The following is a 21,178-nucleotide window of genomic DNA, read 5'->3' on the forward strand; positions in this document are numbered from 1 at the left end:
GGTACCACTAAAGTCGGTTGGTTTGTGATCACCACAAGAGAGTACATTATTTTCCTTTCTTTTTTTATGCCTGAAGCCTGAAAGCAAGCAAGTATTTCTTAGTATAGGATTTGCATACAGTCAGTAGGTTGCATTAAAAGGTTGGGCTTTGCTCGGAAGCAGAATTTTTAGGGGCGCAAAATCCCAAATAAATAACCAAACGGTTTTAGTCATTTTGTAATTTTGAAATTGTATTTTTTTTTCGAAAAAAGTAGATGGCGCAGTTGATAACTGAAAATAAGTAATCAATCAATAAAATAAATTGAAAAATGATTAAATAATAATAATTAAAAAATAAATTATTAATTAACTTAATATTGAAAGTACTCTCGTTAATAAATGAAATTTTCATAAAAGTTTTGCCTGAAAAGTTATTTGGGAGACAAGGGGTGGGGGGAACTAATCAAGATTTTTCCCCAGGCGCAAGAAAGGCCAGAACCGCTACTAAAGTCGGTTGGTTTGTGATCACCATACGAGATTACGCTATTTTCATTCCTTTTTATGCCTGAATCCTGAAAGCAAGCGAGTAATTCTTAGTATAGAATTTGAATACAGTCAGTAAGTTGCATTAAAAGTGACGAATTAAATGCGTAATTTTGTAAGTATACCCTGTTTTATCTTACGACTGAGTGGTCCAGTTAAACTATAAACTTTTTTTTTGGGGGTGGGTGTATTATTTGTGTGCGGAAAGGGTGCAAATTACTTTTTTTTTTATCCTACAAAAAGAGAACACGCTGTGTTTTCACCCCTTCTATTATTTTTGTCATCCGACAAGCCCTTAGGCTCCAGAATTGTAGGGTGTTTTCGTATATGTTTTGACATGTTTATTCAAAAATGAATTTGTCAGATTGTACTCTGAAAGAATGTTTACTGTTTGCTGGCAAATGATTTTGTCAGTATTAATTCTATTTTTGTTATTCTAGTTTTATGGTATTAATTCTATTTTCGGTAAATACCCGTTTTGCTGTAGTGTTAACTCGATCACAGGCTTTGACTGTATTCAGAAAGTGTTCTTGGATTTGATCAAAATAGCTTCTGAAATATTGGTTTTTCACAGTTCTTTTCAAAACATTCTATATCTGATTCACTAGATTCATAATTGAATTTGTTTGTTTTCTTCGTACAAGTACTAGAAACTTGTAAAGCTCCACTTGAGTGCTCGTTAAATGCGCTGTGAAGATCGAGTTTATGATAGTCATCTTCCAATATCGGCTAAGTTGATTAAGGAGTATTTTGAGATTAGGGCCATTTCGGTATTTTTGGGAATTAAATATAGAATTTTCTTGAAAATGAGCATAAATTACAAAGACTGGAAAATTTTTAAGTTATATTTCTACAATTTTTAAATAGAACTTTAATGGAAAATAATGTGTATGGAAAATATCTAATAAAATTAGCTTAATTATAAAAAGAAGGCTAAAAACAAGACTATAAAAGTATATTTTAAAAAAAAGAAGAAAAAAATACTGAATAAAAAAGAGTCGGGATGAGTGTACTGAGGAATAGATGATACAAATACCAAATTCTCAAAGTCTCAAGGTGCTTGTTTATCTTGAAAAAATTGGCTGTGAGTGTTATACTATCAATTATATCTGCGGACTCCTAGGAGCGAAGGGTTTGAACCCATGGAAAAGCTAGTGATTAAGCTTGATGAGAGATTGGTTCTTGGAACATTGGGCTCAGGGACATCGGGCCTCTGATGTTCCTGGCGTTGCGAAGCATACAAAAATTGCATTGAATAATATTTTTCCCGTATGGTACAAATGATTCTCAAACCTTTTTAGGATTTTAGGGGCAAGCAGTTTCTCTCTTTTTTCTGATAATTTTCCATTCGTTTTTAGTTTGGTTTTTTTATTCATCTTACTCGTATTATTATTGTTCTTATTATTCTATATTATTATTAATATATATTCTTGTTATCATATTCACTGCTTTTTAGTTTCGTTGTAAGTTTTACTTTTGTATTCATTGTAGATTCCTTTTGTTTTTGTTTTCCTCATTCTTGGTAACTTACATTCTTTATGTTTTACCTTCTTTATAAGTTAGGTTGACATTTTTTAAATCTATAGCATTGTTCTTTACTTTTCAAACTGTTCGTGATAACGAACTGTAAGTAAAGAGCGACCCGACTCAATAGTAACCAAAACTCTAAAAAAGAAATTTTGATACCAATAGATGCATCAAAAGAACCATATTTTTTTGCTGATTTCAAATATCTATATTTCATCACGTTTAGTCTTACCCATCAAAAGTTACGCACCTGAGAAAATTAGCCTTATTTTTGAAAAAAGTGGGAAACACCCCCTAAAAGACATAGAACCTTAATTAAAATCACACCATCAGATTCAGCGTATCAGAGAACCCTAGTGTAGAGGTTTCAAGGTCCTATCTGCAAAAATGTGGAATTTTGTATTTTTTGCCAGAAGAAAGATCACATAAGTGTTTATTTGTTTTTTTGTTGTTTTTTTTTTTTTTCTTCTTCCCCAGGGGTGATCGTATTAAAAATATACGAATATAGATGTTCGTTACGTAAGTTAATTCGTAAGTTACGTATATTTACTACTAATAAAAATGTTCGTAAATAAAATTAAACAACTTTCGAGAAAGTCATTTCGCCAAAAAAAAGGTAAAATCAATTTGCAAATTTCGTTTTAATTATTCATGTACGGTGAGCCAAAATCAAAACCTGCAATAATTTAAAAACGTTCAGAAATTAAAAAAAAAAAACAAGTTTTTTTAACAGAAAGTAAGGAGCGATAATAAAACTTAAAACTAACAGAAATTATTCCGTATATGAAGGGGGTTGCCTCCTCCTGAACACCTCGCTCTTTACGCTAAAGTTTAAATTTTCTCAAAATTCTTTAAGAACGATTTCTGAAACACTATGTTCGTTTAATTGGAACAATGAAAAGCCTTTTTTAATAGTACTAAGAAACTTTAGCGTAAAGAGCAAGATGTTAAGGAGGAGGAAACCCCCTTCACATACGGAATAACCTAACCTAATGAGTGACCCGGCTCAATAGTACCCGAAACTCTAAAAAACCGAATAAAATACCTGAAACTGAATAACTTGGTATCTAAAATACCAATAGACCCATCAAAAGAATCAGATTGTTATGCTTATTTCAAATATATAAGTTTTATCAAGTTTTGTCCTTCCTATCAAAAGTTACACGCCTGAGAAAATTTGCCTGATTTTCGAAAAAAGAGGGAAACACCACTTAAAAGTCATAGAACCTTGATGAAAATCACACCATCAGATTCAGCGTATCAGAGAACCCTACTGTAGAGGTTTCAAGCTCCTATGTGCAAAAATGTGGAATTTTGTACTTTTGCCAGAAGAAAGATGACGGATGCGTGTTTATTTGTTGTTGTTTTTTCCAGGGGTGATCGTATCGACCCAGTGGTCCAGAATATTGTGCGAGGGCTCATTTGAACGGGAATTAAAAGTTCTATTGCCCTTTTTAAGTGACCAAAAAAATGGAGGGCAACGAAGCCCCCTCCCACGATCATTTTTCGCCCGATCAAAATTTTGAGATAGCCATTTTGTTCAGCATTGTCGAAGAACGTAGTAGCTATGTTTTTCAGGGTTATTTAATCTCCACAGTCCCTGTGGCAAGGGCTGCAAGCAATGAAGTTTGTCCATTAGCTACATACACTGTTGATTGTTAGGAAGTGTATAGATGTTTTCAGGGGGGGGCGGCTTCTGGGTACGAGGGGGGGGGGGTTGTGTGGAAGGATCTTTCCATGGGGGAAGGGACATTGCTATGAGGGGGGCGCCAGATTTCCCAGCATTATTTTAAAAAAATGATCATAAATAAAAAAAAAAACAGTTTTTCGACTGAAAGTAAGGAGCAAACTTAAAACGAATAGGAATTATTACGTATATGATTGGGTTCGCCCCCTCGTCAATGCCTTTCTCTTTACGCTAAATTTTTTTAGTACTTTCATAAGAGCTATTTTTTCTAATTAACGGCCTTTGTGATTAAGGGGTCTTTTTTAAAGAATTGGAACAAAATTTGAACTTTAGCGTAAAGAGCGTGATATTGACTAGGGTGTGAACCCCCTAATATACGTATTAAAAATATATGAATATAGAAGTTCGTTTCGTAAGTTAATTCGTAAGTTACGTATATGTATTACTAATAAAAACTTTCGTAGTGAAACTAAACAACTTTCGAGAAAGCCATTAAACCAAAAAAAGGTAAAATCAATATGCAAATTTCGTTTTAATTATTCATGTACGGTGAGCCAAAATCAAAACCTACATTAATGCAATATACAGAAATTAAACACAAAAAGCAAGTTTTTTTTAACTGAAAGTAAGGAGCGACATTAAAACTTAAAACGAACAGAAATTATTCCGTATATGAAAGGCGCTGTCCCCTCCTCAACGCCTCGCTCTTTACGCTAAAGTGTGATTTTGTCTTACAACTTTATTTTTTAAAAAAATAATAAACTTTAGCGTAAAGAGCGCGGCGTTGAGGAGGGGACAGCCCCTTTCAAATACGGAATAATATTTCTGTTCGTTTTAAGTTTTAATGTCGCTCATTACTTTCAATTAAAAAAAAATTGTTTTTTTTTATTTAATCTTGGAAAGAGCTCATTCATTTAATTTGATTTCTGCACGTGATGTTGTTTTTTTTAAGAGAAGTAGTAATTGCGATGATAATCGGGGATAGAAGGCATAGTGACTCCACCATCCGTTTCGACAATGCCATCTGGCTTGCGATCGGTTTCAGGTTTCGATCTGCCCGATTTCTGCATGGCTTAGCTGAGTTTTTCCTGTCCAAAACTGTTGAAGTGCTGAATTGCTCATCCTTAGTTTCCCATATGAAGATGTTTCTGGTTTGGAGATCGAGCTGGTTTAGCTTAGATCCCTGGTGTTGGACTGTATATGTTCATTATCTTGTATTAATTTATTTTTGATTGAATTATGTGCTTAGGTTATAACTTGAGTTTTCAATTTTTTATAAATTCTAACCTGACCATGATTCTAACAGGCATTAGTACTTTTCTAACAAATGCATCTGTGAAGCGTGAGCGAATGACAACGGTTGAGCATGGTTTCAACGATGCTCGAAATAAAAACGACTCGAAGAAGGATCTTCAAATTAATGATTTGAAAGAAGCGCAGTTTATTTACCCTGACGAAGTTCTGTTGGAGAGGGAGATTTTAGGCCTCTATTGGGACTCCAAATAATACAAGTTATTAATCTTAATGTGATCATGATTTCAACAAGGCAAAATAAATCCTCCTATTAGCTAAATTTTTTGTTGAAGAGTGAGTGTAACCGTCAGTGGTGAAACACGTAGTTCGAAAAATGTGCCTATTGATTCCAAAGTGGTGCAACACGTTTATTTAGCCTGGATTTCTGGCTTGGATCTCCTATGAAAATGTTCAATTCTGAGATGATTTCGGATTTCATTTGTCTAGAATTAGCTAAGTGCCAAGGACGGTTAAAATTAAGTTTGGATGGCCGAATTGGTTAAATGGAAACTTAATAGTCTATGTCGATCTTAATTATTTAAAAAAGAATCGAGAACTTAGTTTTTGATGGTAAGGACTTCATTGTGCAGTTTACTGCAAAAAACAACAAAATAAAAATAACTAAAACAAAGTTTCGAATATTTTTAACCATTCAGTCCTATTTGGGTGACCACAGTTATGTATATTGTTGTTCTTGCATTAGTCCCATATTTTGAAGTTTAGAAGAGGACTTGACAGGTTTTATATTTCCACCTATTGGTCCATGTTTTAAAACTTATCATTCGTCCTAATTTAAAGACAATGTTATTTTTCTTACTGTGCTTATTTCCCATTTCTTGTGCTCTACCTGCTAGGCTTTTGGATACAAAATTCTCTTCGTTTCTTTTGTCTTTTCTTCTTGTTCCGGTTTTAATGTTTTTGTAGATTTGTAGTATGCTACTGAATAGATGATCGATTATAATCAGCTTGTTGGACGATTGATGGATAGTAGAATCTTAATTAAGGAGCGTGAACAAGAAAGCGAAAAACAATGTGAACAGGAAATATTTATCCCTGGAATGATTTCTTTTACTTCTCAATTTATATTGCTGAAAAGAAAGAGAAAAGCCAATTTGGAATAGTGGTTATTAGGTATATTGATGAAATAAAATTATATGTACCTTAAAGAATTACTTACTCTTTGCTTGCAATGTTTGGCTGTCACTTTTTAATTTTTTTCTTCTTTTCTCATATGGTTGTTTTAATACATAGCTCCAACCAGAGCTTTTCCTGAGGGTCAACTGGCATAAGGTTAGGGCTCCTTGTCGCGTTTTTATAATAAGCCCTGGTTAGTAACTGTGGAAAAAAATACAGTTCACTGGCTTATCCAAGGATTGATGGTGTTAAAACGGTACTGACTCTCTAGTTATTGTTCTACTAATCCAGGAAATACCAAGGATGTTAAAATAAAACCATTTTTTCTGCTCTTGATTCATCTTGGGTATATTCATACCTAGTAACCGCATTCCCCTTTTTGTTGTTTCGGAATTGTGAAGTTTTTGAAGCAGTAACATATTTTCGTCAGTTTTGCCACATTGAGGCATCAAAACAAACAAGTAGAACAAATTAATTTGGCAATGTTTTTTCCGCAACTTCAAAGTTTTTTAGCTTATTTTTTGTTTTCTCCCATGTTCCTTTTTCAAGTTTGGCGCCCGCTACTGCTGCATCTGGAGGTCTGTTTCATTAATTGAATTACCGTTTTTCTTATTTATTTTTTTAAAGATGTAAGTGGCTGTAGAGTCTTCCATTTCTACAATTTAATCAAAAAGATTTTGTTTTCACTGTATTTGGTACTTTAAGCTTCAAAAGCTCTTGAAGTGCACTACGGAGAATTCCGTTCTCTTGGAATTCCTTAGACACAAGTGAAAACTGGAAAGATCTGGAAAGTGGAGATGGGAAATAATTTGGTTTTGGAAATTCAAAAAAGCAAACTAAATTGAAATATTAAATCTAACCAGAATGAACGCGACCGGAATAGGAAGCTGAAATACTTTTTAACACTTGTTTTGTGTTTGTAAGATTAAAAAATTGATATTTTATAGCCGTGTCTACAAGTCTCCCTCAGAGCTTGAAGTCATGCGATACGTCACCAAACTGTCCTCAGATGCACACATCGAGGTGATGAAGACAATGAAGCCTGGGATGGTGGAATACCAAGGCGAGGCAACTTTTTTGGCTTATTGCTATAAATACGGCGGTTGTCGACACGTTGGATACACATGTATATGTGGCAGTGGCTCAAGTGGTTCTATCCTGCATTATGGACACGCTGGTGCACCAAACGAAAAGCCAGTCGTGGATGGAGATATGCTGTGAGTAATCATTTTTCAATAACTTGTAAGAAAATCTATAAAAGCGAGTTAAAGTACTCCATATTTCAGTGCAGAGTTTAGACCACCGTTGCGAAGGTACTGTAAAGTGTTGTGGCAACTGGTACCATGGTTGACATTTGAGAAGAAATATTTATGACTGTGTCTTACGGGGAAAACTTTTATGCTCTGCTTCGCGTTTATCTTTTGTTGTGGAATTAGGTAACTCTAAAAGTGCGTTTTTATGTCAACGAACAAGGGTTGAATGGACATGCGAATGACTACTACTACTACTTCTGACAATTCACTGCAGCACCAAGCCTTGTGATGCTAACACAGCTACGTGCATTTCTCCATCCCAATCTATTCAAAGCTTCCCTCTTTACATCCTCCCAGGAAGTTCTCATTTCCCTTAAATCTTTGCTTACCATATCATCCCATCCCAACCGGAGACGACCTGCTTTTCGTTTGGCCTTAGACGGTTGGCTGATAAGGACAATATTTAGCGATCTGTCATCCTTCATCTGCAGAACGTGCCCTAGCCATCTCAACCTTTGTCTCCCTGTAGGCCTAGAAAGCGCGACTGAGGACCTTTCCCCTGGGGCGTGAGGGGTCATGTTATATCCAAAGGAATAGTTATTGGGCCTTTCCACTATGATGAAAAAAATGGCTATCTAAAAATTTTGATCGGAGAGAAAAAAGGGGGGAAGGTCGCCTAGTTGCCCCAGAATCTTTTTGGTCACTTAAAAAGGGCACAGGAACTTTTAATTTATGTTCGAATGAGCCCTCTCCCATTATTCTATGACCAATGGGTCGATACGATCACCCCTCGAAAAAAAACATAAAAAACATAATAAAAAAAAAAAATTAACACGCATCCGTGATCTTTCTTCTGGCAAAATATAGAATATTTCATATTTTTGTCGATAGGAGGTTGAAACCTCTACAATAAGGTTCTCTGATACATTGAATCTAATGGTGCGATTTTCAATAATATTCTTTTACTTTTAAGCGGTGTTTCCTCCTTTTTCGAAAATAAGGCAAATCTTCTCAGGCTCTTAGCCTTTGATGAATAACACTAAATTTAACTAAACTTATATATTTGGAATCAGCATAATAAGGTAATTCCTTTGATATATCTACTGGTATTAAAATTCCAATTTTTAGAGTTTCAGTTGCTATTGAGCCGTGTCGCTCCTTACTTACAGTTCATTACCACGAGTTGTTTGATGAACCTATCCATGTATTTGTTCGTATAGCAGTGATATTTTAGTAGGGAACATTCTACTAAAGACATTGAACTCGTTATGTCAAAATGTTAAATTTTTAATCAAATTTTGATCAAAGCCAGTATCAAAAATAAGGTCATTCTCTCCTCTCATTCGCTCACGGACCGTCACCTTTTTGAGTTGAAATTTCTTATGCCTTAGCTCTTCTTGCAATGGATTCGAGAAGCTTGACAACATGTGCAGGCATTGGAGGAGGAACTGGGAGGAGGGCGCTGTCTGGTTGATATCCATTTTCATCAGCAGTGAACTTGAAAACGACCTAAAACAAATTAATTTAGTATTATTTTACTGTAGTTTTGATGTGCCATAGCTATCTCGCAAGCAAGGCCGTATTCAGGATTGTGCTCAGGGGGGGGGGGTTAAAATGAACTTTACAAAAAACAGCTAAAAATTGTTTAAATTTTTGTTGTTTTTGTACGAGTCTAACAAACATTTCGGGGAAGGCTGGGGGGGGGGGGGGTTCAAACAGGGTATTCCCCTGGATACCTGTGAGTCTTAGGTAGATCAGATTTCTTGGAAAAACTTATATTTTTACTGAAGTTCTTGGCTTTCGGTAAAGGTTTAAAACAATTTATACTGCGGGTAAGCGATAAAAAGCAAAGAAAAGTAAATTAACTGGACGGAGTTAGTTTTGAACTTCTGTAAAAACACAGTATTTTGAGGAATTTCTTTTCAACAAGTTTCGTTAAGAGCTGACAAACGCTGCTGGTACTGTATACTTTTGGTAAAAAAAAATATTGGGATATTGTCCTCCAAATCCGTAGCCAGGATTTTGTTCGGGGAGGGGGTAATTTTTTTCGGGGGAAGGGGGTTACAAAAAAAACTTTGAAAAGCGCATCAAAATTTTTTTTTTATCCATTGTTGTCATGTTTTTACGAGTCAGATAGGCATTTCGGGGGGGTTAACCCATAAACACCTTGATGCAGCCTTCTTGCTCCTACCCCCCTATAGGTCGGATCTGGTGTGAACTCCCAAAGACACAATTAAGACACTTTCTCTTACTTCCGACCAAGCTGAGATCCGATACCGTAGTCCAGTTGATGTTGTGATGACCAGACCCCATCTTGCTTCCCTCGTCCACAAAGGATGGATCTAGTTGGGACCCACAAACGGCTTTGGCTAAGAAACAAGCTCTTACTGTCAACCAAGTATGTCTTAGATCTACTAACTTTTGTGTTAGGTTTCCTAATGTCAGGTGTCTAGAGATCTTTTCTCGGATGGGATTGATTGTGTCTACCACTACTAGCAACTCAAAGAAGCATCAAGCCGCCCGAGGCCAACACAGCTGGGCACTTTTTCTGGCATAGCATATTTTATCTGTGGACACCAAAATAAATCAACTCGGACTCTTTTTCTTACCTTCCACGAAGTTTGACCTGTATCTGATAACTGCTTTTCGTATATGTTCTCATAACAAGAATCAATTTATTATGTTTTGATAAAATACAAAGCTAAACAAGCCAAAATATTCGGAAGTTTTTGATTAATCAGTTCTACTACTTTTAAACATTAGATCCAGGGGCAGATCCAGGATTTTTTTTTAGCGGGGGGGGGGGGATAGGTTGATCCGATAAACTTACGTTAGTATCAAGTTTAATTAACGTAAATTTGCGTTAATTAATTCAATTACACTACTTTAGACTGTATTAGGGGGCGCCCCCCTGGATCTGCCACTGATTAGATCGTTTGTTCAGTGCCGAATGTTTAATTTATTTAATGTTTGTAGCTAAGTGCAGAATAATAACGTAGATTCTTTTGGATCTGTCAGAAGATTATCCCTGAGAGGTCTTGTCAGTGATAGAACTGGATTCGATTGCCTCTCTTTTCCTGATAGTGAAATGTTAGGTTGCACTTATAGATCTCCTGAAACTATGTTGTCTGCAATCTGTATCCTTGAATCTAAATTTAGTACTTCAACAACGTGTGTTTTGCCCCAAATATTCCGATTGTCGTTAACTTTTTCCTCGAGATTCTCTTGGGGGCCCAATGCAAATCTTTCGATGAAATCCCGATCCCCTATCTTTGCATCTATGATTAACATTTAAAAAATGAGTGCCCCCTTCCTTCTTTTGGAGAATTGGAGCATACGTAAATGTCATTATGGAATCATAAGTGTTCGATCCCCCCAAGTAAATTGCGATTGCCAACTCGAAAAAACTAATAATTAACACATTTTGGTATTTCGTCATCCGAAAAAAAAAGCAAGAGACAATAGTTTTCTGCGTGATCTACATCCTTTAAATGCTATTTTTGACAGAAGAAAGAAAAACTCCATTGTACCCATATATTTCTCTATTAATTTATTTCAAATTAAAATCACGTGGTATTGATCCATTTTGCGTCGTATTTCCTTCACTCTCTGAATAGCTAAGCAAAAAAAACCCTCCAGAACCATAGATAAAAATTGCCAAAACCAAAAGCCAATTAAACATATTGAGATTCCAGTTTATGCTCGAGGACCAACCCCCTCCTCTCCGAACATAGCTACCTGAATGCAAAACTGGATGTGCGTTAAGAAACATAGTTAAAAGCCAATTTTGGGAGGGCACCCAAACAGAAATTGTCAAACAAATTGCCGATCAAGCATCATTTTAATAATTATCTAGAACAGAATACCCAAGGAATCAGCCAATTGGAAATCTCGTTTTTCTTTAAAATGCTGAAAGTGATTTTCTTGTAGTTTGATCTGCTCTCCAAGTCTCCAATTTTCCCTAAAACGCCAATTGGAACCCTGGCAAAAGGTTTTAATAAGTCAATACCTGTGACAGGCATTCCACACCCACTTGCTTGTAATGCGATTTTTCAAGGTTATAGTAGCTTTGCAATCACTTTTGCTTTTGGACATAGTCCATAATATACTTTCTTGAATTAATTTAGAACCGGTTGGGTCTTCTTCAAAAAGCATCTCCATTACTGGCCAAGGTTGAATCATCCCAGATACTAGTTAATCAAATGCACTTTTAAAAGTAATAGTATGTCAATGACTTGGTTGGTAACTTCTGAAGAAAAACATGATGCTTTTCCGGCAATTTGTTTTTGAAATCTTTGCCCCATTTTTACCTGCGCGCCTAAACCCCTCAATATTTCTCCGAAAACCTGCAATAATCCATTATTAGTCGATAGGTCATTATAAGCTACGATAAGTACATTGAGTTTTTTTTAATATTTCTTTAAGCTTAAAATAGCACGTTTTAATATGTTTTTCCTCAACGTCATGTGATAAAAAAAAACTCATATTCTAATTGGAAACTGCATTCGCTGCTCCCCCCTCCCAACTCACCTTTTGCCAATAGAAAGGAAGGTTAAAAATGTCATGGGAAGAAAACCTGGTTTGGGGTGAAACTCAAAAGTGAAGAAACCCATAAGTGCAATGGGAGGTTTATCAATTTAATTTCTAATTTTAAGATATATGTGGTTTTGTAAGTTTCCACTTAGCCGATTCCAACGATTATTTTTCACTTTAAAGAATGTAATCTAACCTCTGTTCCATCAGGGGCCTGGTAGGACCATTGTCCTTGTTGAGTCATTCCGGCATCTTCCGGGGTGATCTGCTTTTGTGCTCCACTTTCAATTCGCTCAATGCCGTTGCTGGTTTTGTATGACCACTTGTAAGTTCCATCCTCGGGATTCGCTTCATACTCCTCCGCTACAGTCTCTGCTGCTGCCTCCCCATCGGACGAAGCTGGACGAGCAGCTGCGAAAGCAACTAAGGCGGCGAGTACGAACTGCAAATAAAATAAAAAAATTAATGATCCTCTAATTAATAAATTAATTATCTAAATTAATGATCCCCTGGGTGTATGAGCTTCTCAGCCTGTGGTAATTTTTTATATTTAAAATTTTAATGAAGTCATTGACAGTAGCTACTGTTGGTATTATTCGATTACTTAGAATAATAGGATTCAAGACGATTAGCATTCTAGAAAGGGATGCAGGCTTGGATTGAAGAGTCTGCTAACATTAATTAGGAAGGAGTCTACGTGATCATTCCCAAGTATGTTCAAATGAAAAGAAAATATGGCTTCGTAACTTTTTTTTTTTTTTTTTTTTTGCCATTATGTTCTTTGAGGCTTGATGTGAGGCTGATTTAGTGGGAAAAAACATGTTAGGCTGTTTAAAGAAAATTTTCAATTACGAAATCTTCCATTGTGTTAATTGAGGGGGAGGACCTGTGTCCCTCTCTAGATATTTTCGCTTCTTAGATTTTGAAAAATACTTTTTTTGAGTATTTTCATTGAAAAATGTTTCTTGGTATTTCCATTGAAAAACGACAAATTTGCCCCCCCCCCCCAGGACATTCAAAATACATTTTGCCCCCCTCCCCTAGTTTTTCTCAATTGACGCCGCTAATATCTTCGTGTCCAATATGAAAGATAAGTGTAACTAATTCCTTCGTGATGGTACAGATCAGTGAAAATAACACGCTAAGCTTTTTGCTGGAATAGATTGTTCGTCGAAGATTTAAGATGAAAAAAAAATATGTAAAATTGTTGTTAATAATATGATATATTCTCGTCCCCAAAATTTGTTTGGTTACCAAAAAAATTCGGGGAGGGGGCGTTCAAACCAAGTACACCCCCTCCTCGATACGGCCGTGGTCACAAGGTATGTGCAGCTGTGACAAAAATTTAAATTCAGAAAAGGAATCTTTGTCACTTTTTAACTTCCTTCCGAAAAAACTGCAAGAAGTGGCAAATCGTCATGAAGACGGCCATTTTAAATCATTCCCGACTGGTGGAGCAATAAGGTCCTAAGTTATGTCACAACGGTTTGACTTCGGTCTGTGCTCGGTTTTGTTTGTTGTTTTTTCTGCAGTTCTAGAGCATTGAATTTTCATTGTAAGACAAAAATTGTAATATCATTCGGTATTTGAGACAGCCTTAATCGTTTATCCACTTCAATCGATTAAATTTGCTTTGTATTTTTTCAGAATGAAAAATATGTGGAAAAAATTCGAAAATAGGTAAATTTTTCTATTTTTTAAGGAAATTTAGATTTTTATCTAAGAAAAACACAAAGTAGCATTATATATCTTCCTCTAAAATTGAAAGATTTAAGCTTTTTTCCTTAAGATTTAACTATGTTCTAGCTCTGAAATTAATTAATCTAATGATGAAATTATCTTGTCCTCTTAGACTCAGTTGCTGAGTCTAAGAGTTGTCGCAAAATTCTATGTTTCACAGGGAACGCAAAACGTTGAGTTCGTAACTCTGGTTTACGAACTCAGTAAAAATATTAATTTGTTTTGGACGGTTGAGTTACTTTTAATAATATGAAAGAACTAATAACACCTTCGTTTGCCTTTAACAGGAAAATCTGTGAATATATTCATCACCGTGAATAGATATATAGAACGAATAAGTTCGTTTATATTTACTATGTTCGTCCATAGTCATTTCTTTCCGTTCAGGTTTCACTTATTATATGACTTTATTTCTGTTCAATGTAGATTTTAATCAATTTACGCTACTAATAAAGCAATTTATTATCTGATTTAAGGAATAATGACCACTTGATGTGCGTCTCGACGACGTGGGGCCAACAGAACCAACTCATTTTCGAAAAATAAAGTGTGAGGTATGCCCTCTCGTTCTGGACGTAACTATTTTAGGCAAGGCAGTATCCAGGGGGGGGGGGGGTTACCCGGTTTGAACCCCCCCCCTCCGAAATTTTTGACCGACTCGAAAATAAGTCGAAAATTAGTAAAACCTAGGTAAAAATCAGTAAAATTTGTCGAAAACTGAGTAAAAAATTAGTAAACCCCCCCCCCCCCCCAAAAAAAAGTCAAAAATTAGTAAAACCCCCCCTGAACAAAAATCCTGGATGCGGCCCTGATTTTAGGTTATTTTCAGAAAGCTTGCCTTTTCGGTTATATCGAAAGGTGATTGATCCCTTGGCTGTGATATTAAGCTTAAAAACGGTGTTACATAACCCAATTTGTCAAATTTTTTGGCATTAGATATTTTGTTGGTTTTTGACACTACACTTTAGATACATTCAAATGTTTTTGTGTTTGAAGGTTATTTTTAAGCAGTTTTATTTTTATGCTCAGGAATAAGGTTGATTGACTAAGCTCTTAGAATCAAACAAAGACATTTGCCTCTCTGGCTTAGAAAGGCAGTCTGTTTGAGTATTCTTGAAATCGGTGGGTCCATGCCTAAGGACACTCAAATTTATTATCTGAAGGAAGCTAAATTGACTCCCACAAATGTACTTGGACTTTTTAAAATTTTGATAATATATTGCTGACTAAACTATCATTCATTGATTTGGACTAATTTTCTTTAATTCGATCTTGGAAATTCTAATCTTGTTTCATCAGGGCGTATAATATTTCTTATGCAGTGAAATACATTGACAAAACTAAAAAGTTAAAATGTATAACCATTGTTTAATTTTGATTTTTGCCCCTTACTTATTTAATGAAGTCTGGTTCTATGGCCGAGCATTTTAAATGAAAACAGCTCTTAACTGATAGGCTAGCTAGTTTAATCCCATAATTGTTTCAGGGAACCAGGAATTGTTTCAGGGAACTGTTTCAGGGAAAAAGGGTTTGTCAAAGGCTATACAATAGTTTTAATAGTTAAAGTTAATAAAGTTATTTTAAATAGTTAAAGTTAAAATATAGTTAATTAGTTAAAGCTAACTCAACATGGTTTTTGACGTAGGAAATTTTTAGACAAAACTATTTAATCAAGTTTTAATTTATAGTAAAAAAAAAACAGAAACCGGCATAATTTGTAAATATCTAGAGATCAGCTATCAGTGCTCAGATATCAACGTCGACACTCTAGGTAGTAGACAGGGGGCGGGGGAGGTGCCCTCCTGGGAATCCCAAAATTCCCCTAATTTCTGGTACTTTTTATTCAAATTCCTATGTACGTGCCTGCTACAATCTTTGCGATTGGTTCCTCTCTCCCCATAGGGCAATGGGTACATCTGGGTAGGGAACTTTGTATTGACTGAGTCTCCTGTACAATAATGTAAGTGAGGAGAAGGTAGTAAGGCTAAGATTATCAGTTTGTTTAGTTTGAATAAAATTGAAAAACATACAAAAAGAAATAAAACTCTTGGTGGGCTGAAGTTTTTTTTTTTTTGGGGGGGGGGGAGGGGTCGAAATTAGACGTTATTGGTTTTTGCACCAAGCCCTGCATATATTAAACAGTGTATCAAAAGTGTGATCCACTTACGACTTTCATGATTTATCCTAACTTAATGATGGAGCGTTACAAGTGAACTGACTGATGAACAATACAATCTTCTAACTCTTATATATATATATCTGCAAGGTTGTCAAGTTTTTCTTAAGGAAGAAGCCTCTCGCGACTCGGTGCTAAGAATCTTCATATCTTCTACCAGTTTTTTTTTCATAGGTGAATGGTTTGATTCCATTCACTACCTATCATCTTGCTCGGCTAGCGTCATCCACATATGTTAATGTTATGCTGTTTGGCATGGACATGGGTATTTGGTATGGGCGGTAGAATTAAAGGCACGGACGCTGGATAACTTTGATGATGTAAAATTGGAAACAAGGACGAAGCCTTTTCCTCTACCACCCTTGACACTTGATTTTTTTGTGGGGAGAAATTATAAACATTCTAAGACTTTTTTACGGAAAGTTGCGGTGGCGGAGCTCGTGTTTCAATGGGAGATTGTACAGAACTAAGCCTGATTTTAAAATTTCATATAGTTTTCCAAATTGTAAGACTTATAAGACTCCTTTTTTTATGAAAAGCTTTTGGGGGAGCTAATGTTTCCATGGGAGAGGGGGGAGATTGAACGCAACTAAGCCTGCTTTTAAAATTTCCTATAGTTTTCCAGATTGTAAGACTTACAAGACTTTTTTTCATGTAGTAATTTTAAGACTTTTTTTTATGAAAAACTTTTGGGGGAGCTAATGTTTCCATGAGAGAGGAGGGAGATTGAACGCAACTAAGCCTGCTTTTAAAATTTCATTTAGTTTTCTAGATTGTAAGACTTATAAGACTTTTTGATTTAATTTTACGATTTGTAGTTATAAGACTTTGTAATTGTAATGTTTTAAGACTTGTAATTTTAACTTTTTTGTGAAAAGCTTTTGGGGGAGCTAATTTTCCATGGGAGGGGGGGGGAGGTTGAAACAACTAAGTCTGCTTTTAAAATTTCATGTAGTTTTCCAGATTGTAAGACTTATAAGACTTTTTGATTTAATTTTACGATTTGTAGTTATAAGTAGAAGGCTATCTTATACTCCCGTACGTACCACGTGGTTTATGGTTTTCTCACTGAGAATGAAAAAACAGGAATTTTCTCACTTGAAAAACCATGAATTTTGTCACATTTATGGTTGTTTTCATGGATGGATATGTGTGTTGTTCGATTTATTTGATGTTTTTCTCGGATGTCAACATCAAATTATGGATGTTTTATGGATTTTGTCAGTGAGAATTTGAAAAACATGAATTTTATCACATTTATGTCTGTTTTCATGGTTTTTGTCAGTGAGAATTTGAAAAACAGGAACTTTGTCACATTTAAGGATGACAACAGCAATTCATGTCTGTTTTATGGTTTTTGTCAGTGAGAATTTGAAAAACAGGAACTTTCTCACATTTATGTCTGTTTTCATGGATGGTTATGTGTGTTGGTCGATTTATTTGATGTTTTTCATGGATGTTTAATGGTTTTTGTCAGTGAGAATTTGAAAAACAGGAACTTTGTCACATTTATGGATGTCAACAGCAATTCATGTCTGTTTTATGGTTTTCTCACTGAGAATGAAAAAACAGGAATTTTCTCACTTGAAAAAACAGGAATTTTGTCACATTTATGTATGTTTTATTGTATTGTTATGTGTGTGTGGGTCGATTTATTTGATGTTTTTCATGGATGTTTAATGGTTTTTGTCAGTGAGAATTTGAAAAACAGGGACTTTGTCACATTTATGGATGTCAACAGCAATTCATGTCTGTTTAATGGTTTTTCTCAGTGAGAATTGGAAAAACATGAATTTTCTCACATTTTTGTTTGTTTTTATGGTTTTTGTCAGTGAGAATTTGAAAAAACAGGAACTTTCTCACTGAGAAAACCATAAACCAAGTGATGCTGTCACGAGTCAGAACACCTGTGCTGTTGACCTCAATTCACCTATCGTGAATCAATAATTCCCCTTAGAAACAACAAATTAATTTTCCCTTTCTTGACAGATCAATCAATCAATGACATCATCTGTCAGACTTTAAAAATTTTCGCCTAGAAACATTTCTCCAGGAATAGATCCAAAATCATTAATGTCTTTTCCACGGAAACAGCTCTACTGGTCGAATTCCAAAGGATATTAATAACCAAAGGCCATGGAAACAATTAGGCAAGAAACATCTTAGCGATGAATTGTTTTAGCGCGCGAGAAGGTTTCATATTAATTTGAAATGCATTAGTACAGAGATGCCAATAACAAAGGAACACGCTGAATTTGCGTTTAGGGATTATTTGAGCGAAACCGTTTTAGACAGGTTATGGAACTATTTCAGCGAAACAGATAGAGGCATTTTAAAAGAAGATTTTGGAAGAGGTTTTGAGTGTGGTCGTTATAATACACAAGTTTCATTTGAACAATGTTGTGAGGTCCTCTAACCCAACCCCAAAGGGTTCCAATCCTCCTACCCCACCCCCGAAGGAAGCCCCCGGTCCTCAAAAGCCCCCCCCCCCCCAAGCTCCCAAAGGCCCTCCACCGGTCCCCAAATGTCCCCCAGGCCCCCAACTGTCCCCCCGGACCCTCAAAGACCCACCAAGCTCTCAAAGGGCCACCGGCGCCCCCAAAGGCCCACCCAGACCCCCAAAGACCATCGCCGGGCCCCCCAAAGGCCCATCGAGCTCCCAAAGGACCAACGGGGTCCCAAAGGTCCTCCACCGGCCCCCAACTGCCCCAAATGCCCTCCCATGGTCCTCAAAGGTCCCCCGGGCTCCCAAAGGGCCACCGGCGCCCCAAAGGCCCTCCACCGGTCCCCAAATGTCCCCCAGGCACCCCAAAGCCCACCCAGCCCCCCCAATGCCCTCCCCGGCCCCCAAAGCCCATCCCCCGGTCCCCAAAGGTCCCCCCGAGCTCCCAAAGGACCACCGGCCCTCAAGGGACCCACAGACCCTCAAAGGCTCTCCCCGAGCACCCGTCTTTCGTTGATGTGAGTTGTATGAAACCTATGATTTGGGATGAGTGGATTGCTACTTTTGACTTTTCTGAGCAGGATTTCTTAGCCATTCGTAGGTGTGTGTTGACTGAAACTTATGATTTGGGATATATAGTTTGCTTTTTGGTCTTTTCTGAGTTGGATTTCTTAGTCTTTCATAGGTGTGTGGTGTCTGAAACCTATGATTTGGGATGTGTAGTTTGCTATTTTCGACTTTTCTGAGCTGGATTTCTTAGACTTTTATAGGTATGCGTTGTAAGAAAATTATGATTTGGGATGTATAGTTTGCTACTTCAGGCTTTTCTGAGCTAAGGTTTTCTAGTATTTCGTAGGTGAATGTTGTCTGAAACCAATAGTTTGGTATGACTAGTCTGCTATTTTTGACTTTTCTGAGCTACGTTTCTTAGTCTTTCTTTGGTATCGGTTGACTGAAACCGATGATTTGTGATATGTAGTTTGCTATTTATGACTTTTCTGAGCTAGATTTCTTAGTCTTTCATAGGTGTGTGTTGTATGAAACCTATGATTTGGGATGAGTGGATTGCTACTTTTGACTTTTCTGAGCTGGATTTCTTAGCCTTTCATAGGTGTTTGTTGTCTGAAACCTATAGTTTGGGATGACTAGTTTGCTATTTTTGACTTTTCTGAGCTAGGTTTCTAAGTCGTTCATAGGTGAGTGTTGTCTGAAACCTATGATTTGGGATATGTAATTTGCTATTTCCGACTTAAAATAACCGGATTTCTTAGTCTTTCGTAGGTGTGTGGTGTCTGAAACCTATGATTTGGGATGTGTGGGTTGCATTTCAACGAAAGAAATTCAAAATGGACTATCAAAAATTAAGGGAATGTAACTGTGACAGGGTAAACTACAACATCACACTAGTGAAATATTCCAACTCTTGCATTTCAACGAAAGAAATTCAAAATGAACTTTGAAAAATTAAGGGAATGTATCTGTGACATGGTAAACTACAACATCACACTACTGAAATATTCCAACTCTTGCATTTCAACGAAAGAAATTCAAAATGAACTTTGAAAAATCAAGAAAATGTAACTGTGACAAGGTAAACCACAACCAAACACTACTGAAATATTCCAACTCTTGCATTTTAAACTTAAGCTCAGCAGATGCAAATACCATTTAAAATTTAAACTCGAAACAATCAGAAATTACTATTAAAGAATAGATGAAACCAAAACGAACAGCTATGACTGAGTTTATATTTTAGTTTCAAGAAGCAAAAGTAGTTAATACTTCCATAGATTTGACTTATAAAGCTTGAAACGTAAAGTGTGATTTATGAAAATGCACAAATGTAATTTTTATTTTCTACGATAAATACGATAAAGAGATAAAGAGAGCAAAGAGAGCAGAAATAAAGTTGAATAATTGCTTAAACGTAAATTTTCTGTAAACATAGTTCTAATTAATCACTAATAAAAAGGTAAGTATAGACTACTCATCCTCTATGGTGGGGGAGCATGCACCGAAAAAACTTTCCGAAAAATATGTTTTCAAAAGATATGTAAAGGTAATTTTAAACTTAAGCTCAGCAGATGCAAATACAATTTAAAATTTAAACTCGAAACAATCAGAAATTACTATTAAAGAATAGATGAAACCAACACGAACAGCAATGACTGAGTCCTACCCATCAAAAGTTACGCGCCTGAGAAAATAAAGTTAGAAAAAATGCAAAATGTTCCTTTATTACCTCTGCAATACAGCTAAAAATGAAGAATTCTTACACATTTTCAACTAGCTAAGAGACATTCTGAATTCTATTCGAGTCATGCGATCGTGTTCAAAGAGTTCGTGTTAACGAATTGTAAGTAAGGAGCGCCCCGGCTCAATGGTAACCGAAACTCTTGAAAACAGTTTTTTAACTCCATGAAGGTAAAGCAAGTTGACATTTCCTTTAAAGAATCAAAGGCCACTTTTTAAGTGACCAAAAAAATGGAGGGCAACTAGGCCCCCCTCCGACACTAATTTTTTTTCCAAAGGACACCTGATCAAAAGTTTGAAATATCCATTTTGTTCAGCAGGGCTGAAATTATGATAACTATGTCCATTAGGATAACTTAATTCCCCCACAGCTCTCGGGGGACGGGATTCAAGTTATAAACTTTGCACATTGTTTACATATATGGGCCATTCTGTTGAGAAAACACAAAAAATTTAGAAAAAATGCAAAATATTCCATTATTACCTCTGAAAAAGGTCTAAAAATGAAGAATTCATACACATTTTAAACTATCTAAGGTTAAGTGTTTTAAATATGAGCCATTCTGTTGCGAAAACACACAAAAGTTAGACAAAATACAAAATATCCATATATTACA

At 36.0% G+C, this 21,178-nt stretch overlaps 2 protein-coding genes across 2 annotated transcripts in view; one reads left to right on the forward strand and one right to left on the reverse strand.

Annotated features, from left to right (window-relative positions):
* Dip-C (dipeptidase C) overlaps nucleotides 1–21,178 on the forward strand; it is a 149,243-nt gene that overhangs the window by 63,005 nt on the left and 65,060 nt on the right. Inside the window, exon 6 of the mRNA XM_089098429.1 lies at nucleotides 7,111–7,380. Within this exon, the coding sequence (XP_088954555.1) occupies nucleotides 7,111–7,380 (270 nt within the window). The remainder of the gene's footprint in view (nucleotides 1–7,110; nucleotides 7,381–21,178) is intronic.
* On the reverse strand, nucleotides 8,683–16,002 carry LOC148946389 (cuticle protein CP14.6-like). Its single transcript, XM_089098431.1, has 3 exons — nucleotides 15,857–16,002; nucleotides 12,146–12,391; nucleotides 8,683–8,925 (listed from the first exon to the last, which is right to left on the reverse strand). The coding sequence occupies exons 1-3, from the start codon at nucleotides 15,863–15,865 to the stop codon at nucleotides 8,797–8,799; spliced, it is 384 nt and encodes a 127-aa protein (XP_088954557.1). The 5' UTR covers nucleotides 15,866–16,002; the 3' UTR covers nucleotides 8,683–8,796.

Source organism: Artemia sp. Qi Xiang Cuo, chromosome 12, assembly GCF_049724085.1.
Source record: "Artemia sp. Qi Xiang Cuo chromosome 12, ASM4972408v1, whole genome shotgun sequence".
Lineage (NCBI taxonomy): Eukaryota > Metazoa > Arthropoda > Branchiopoda > Anostraca > Artemiidae > Artemia > Artemia sp. Qi Xiang Cuo.

Excerpts from the sequence above, each read along its gene's own strand:
- LOC148946389 (XM_089098431.1), bottom strand. Across the intron at positions 8,926-12,145 it reads AGGCCCCTGATGGAACAGAG|GTCGTTTTCAAGTTCACTGC; the intron begins GTTAGATTACAT and ends AATTTGTTTTAG.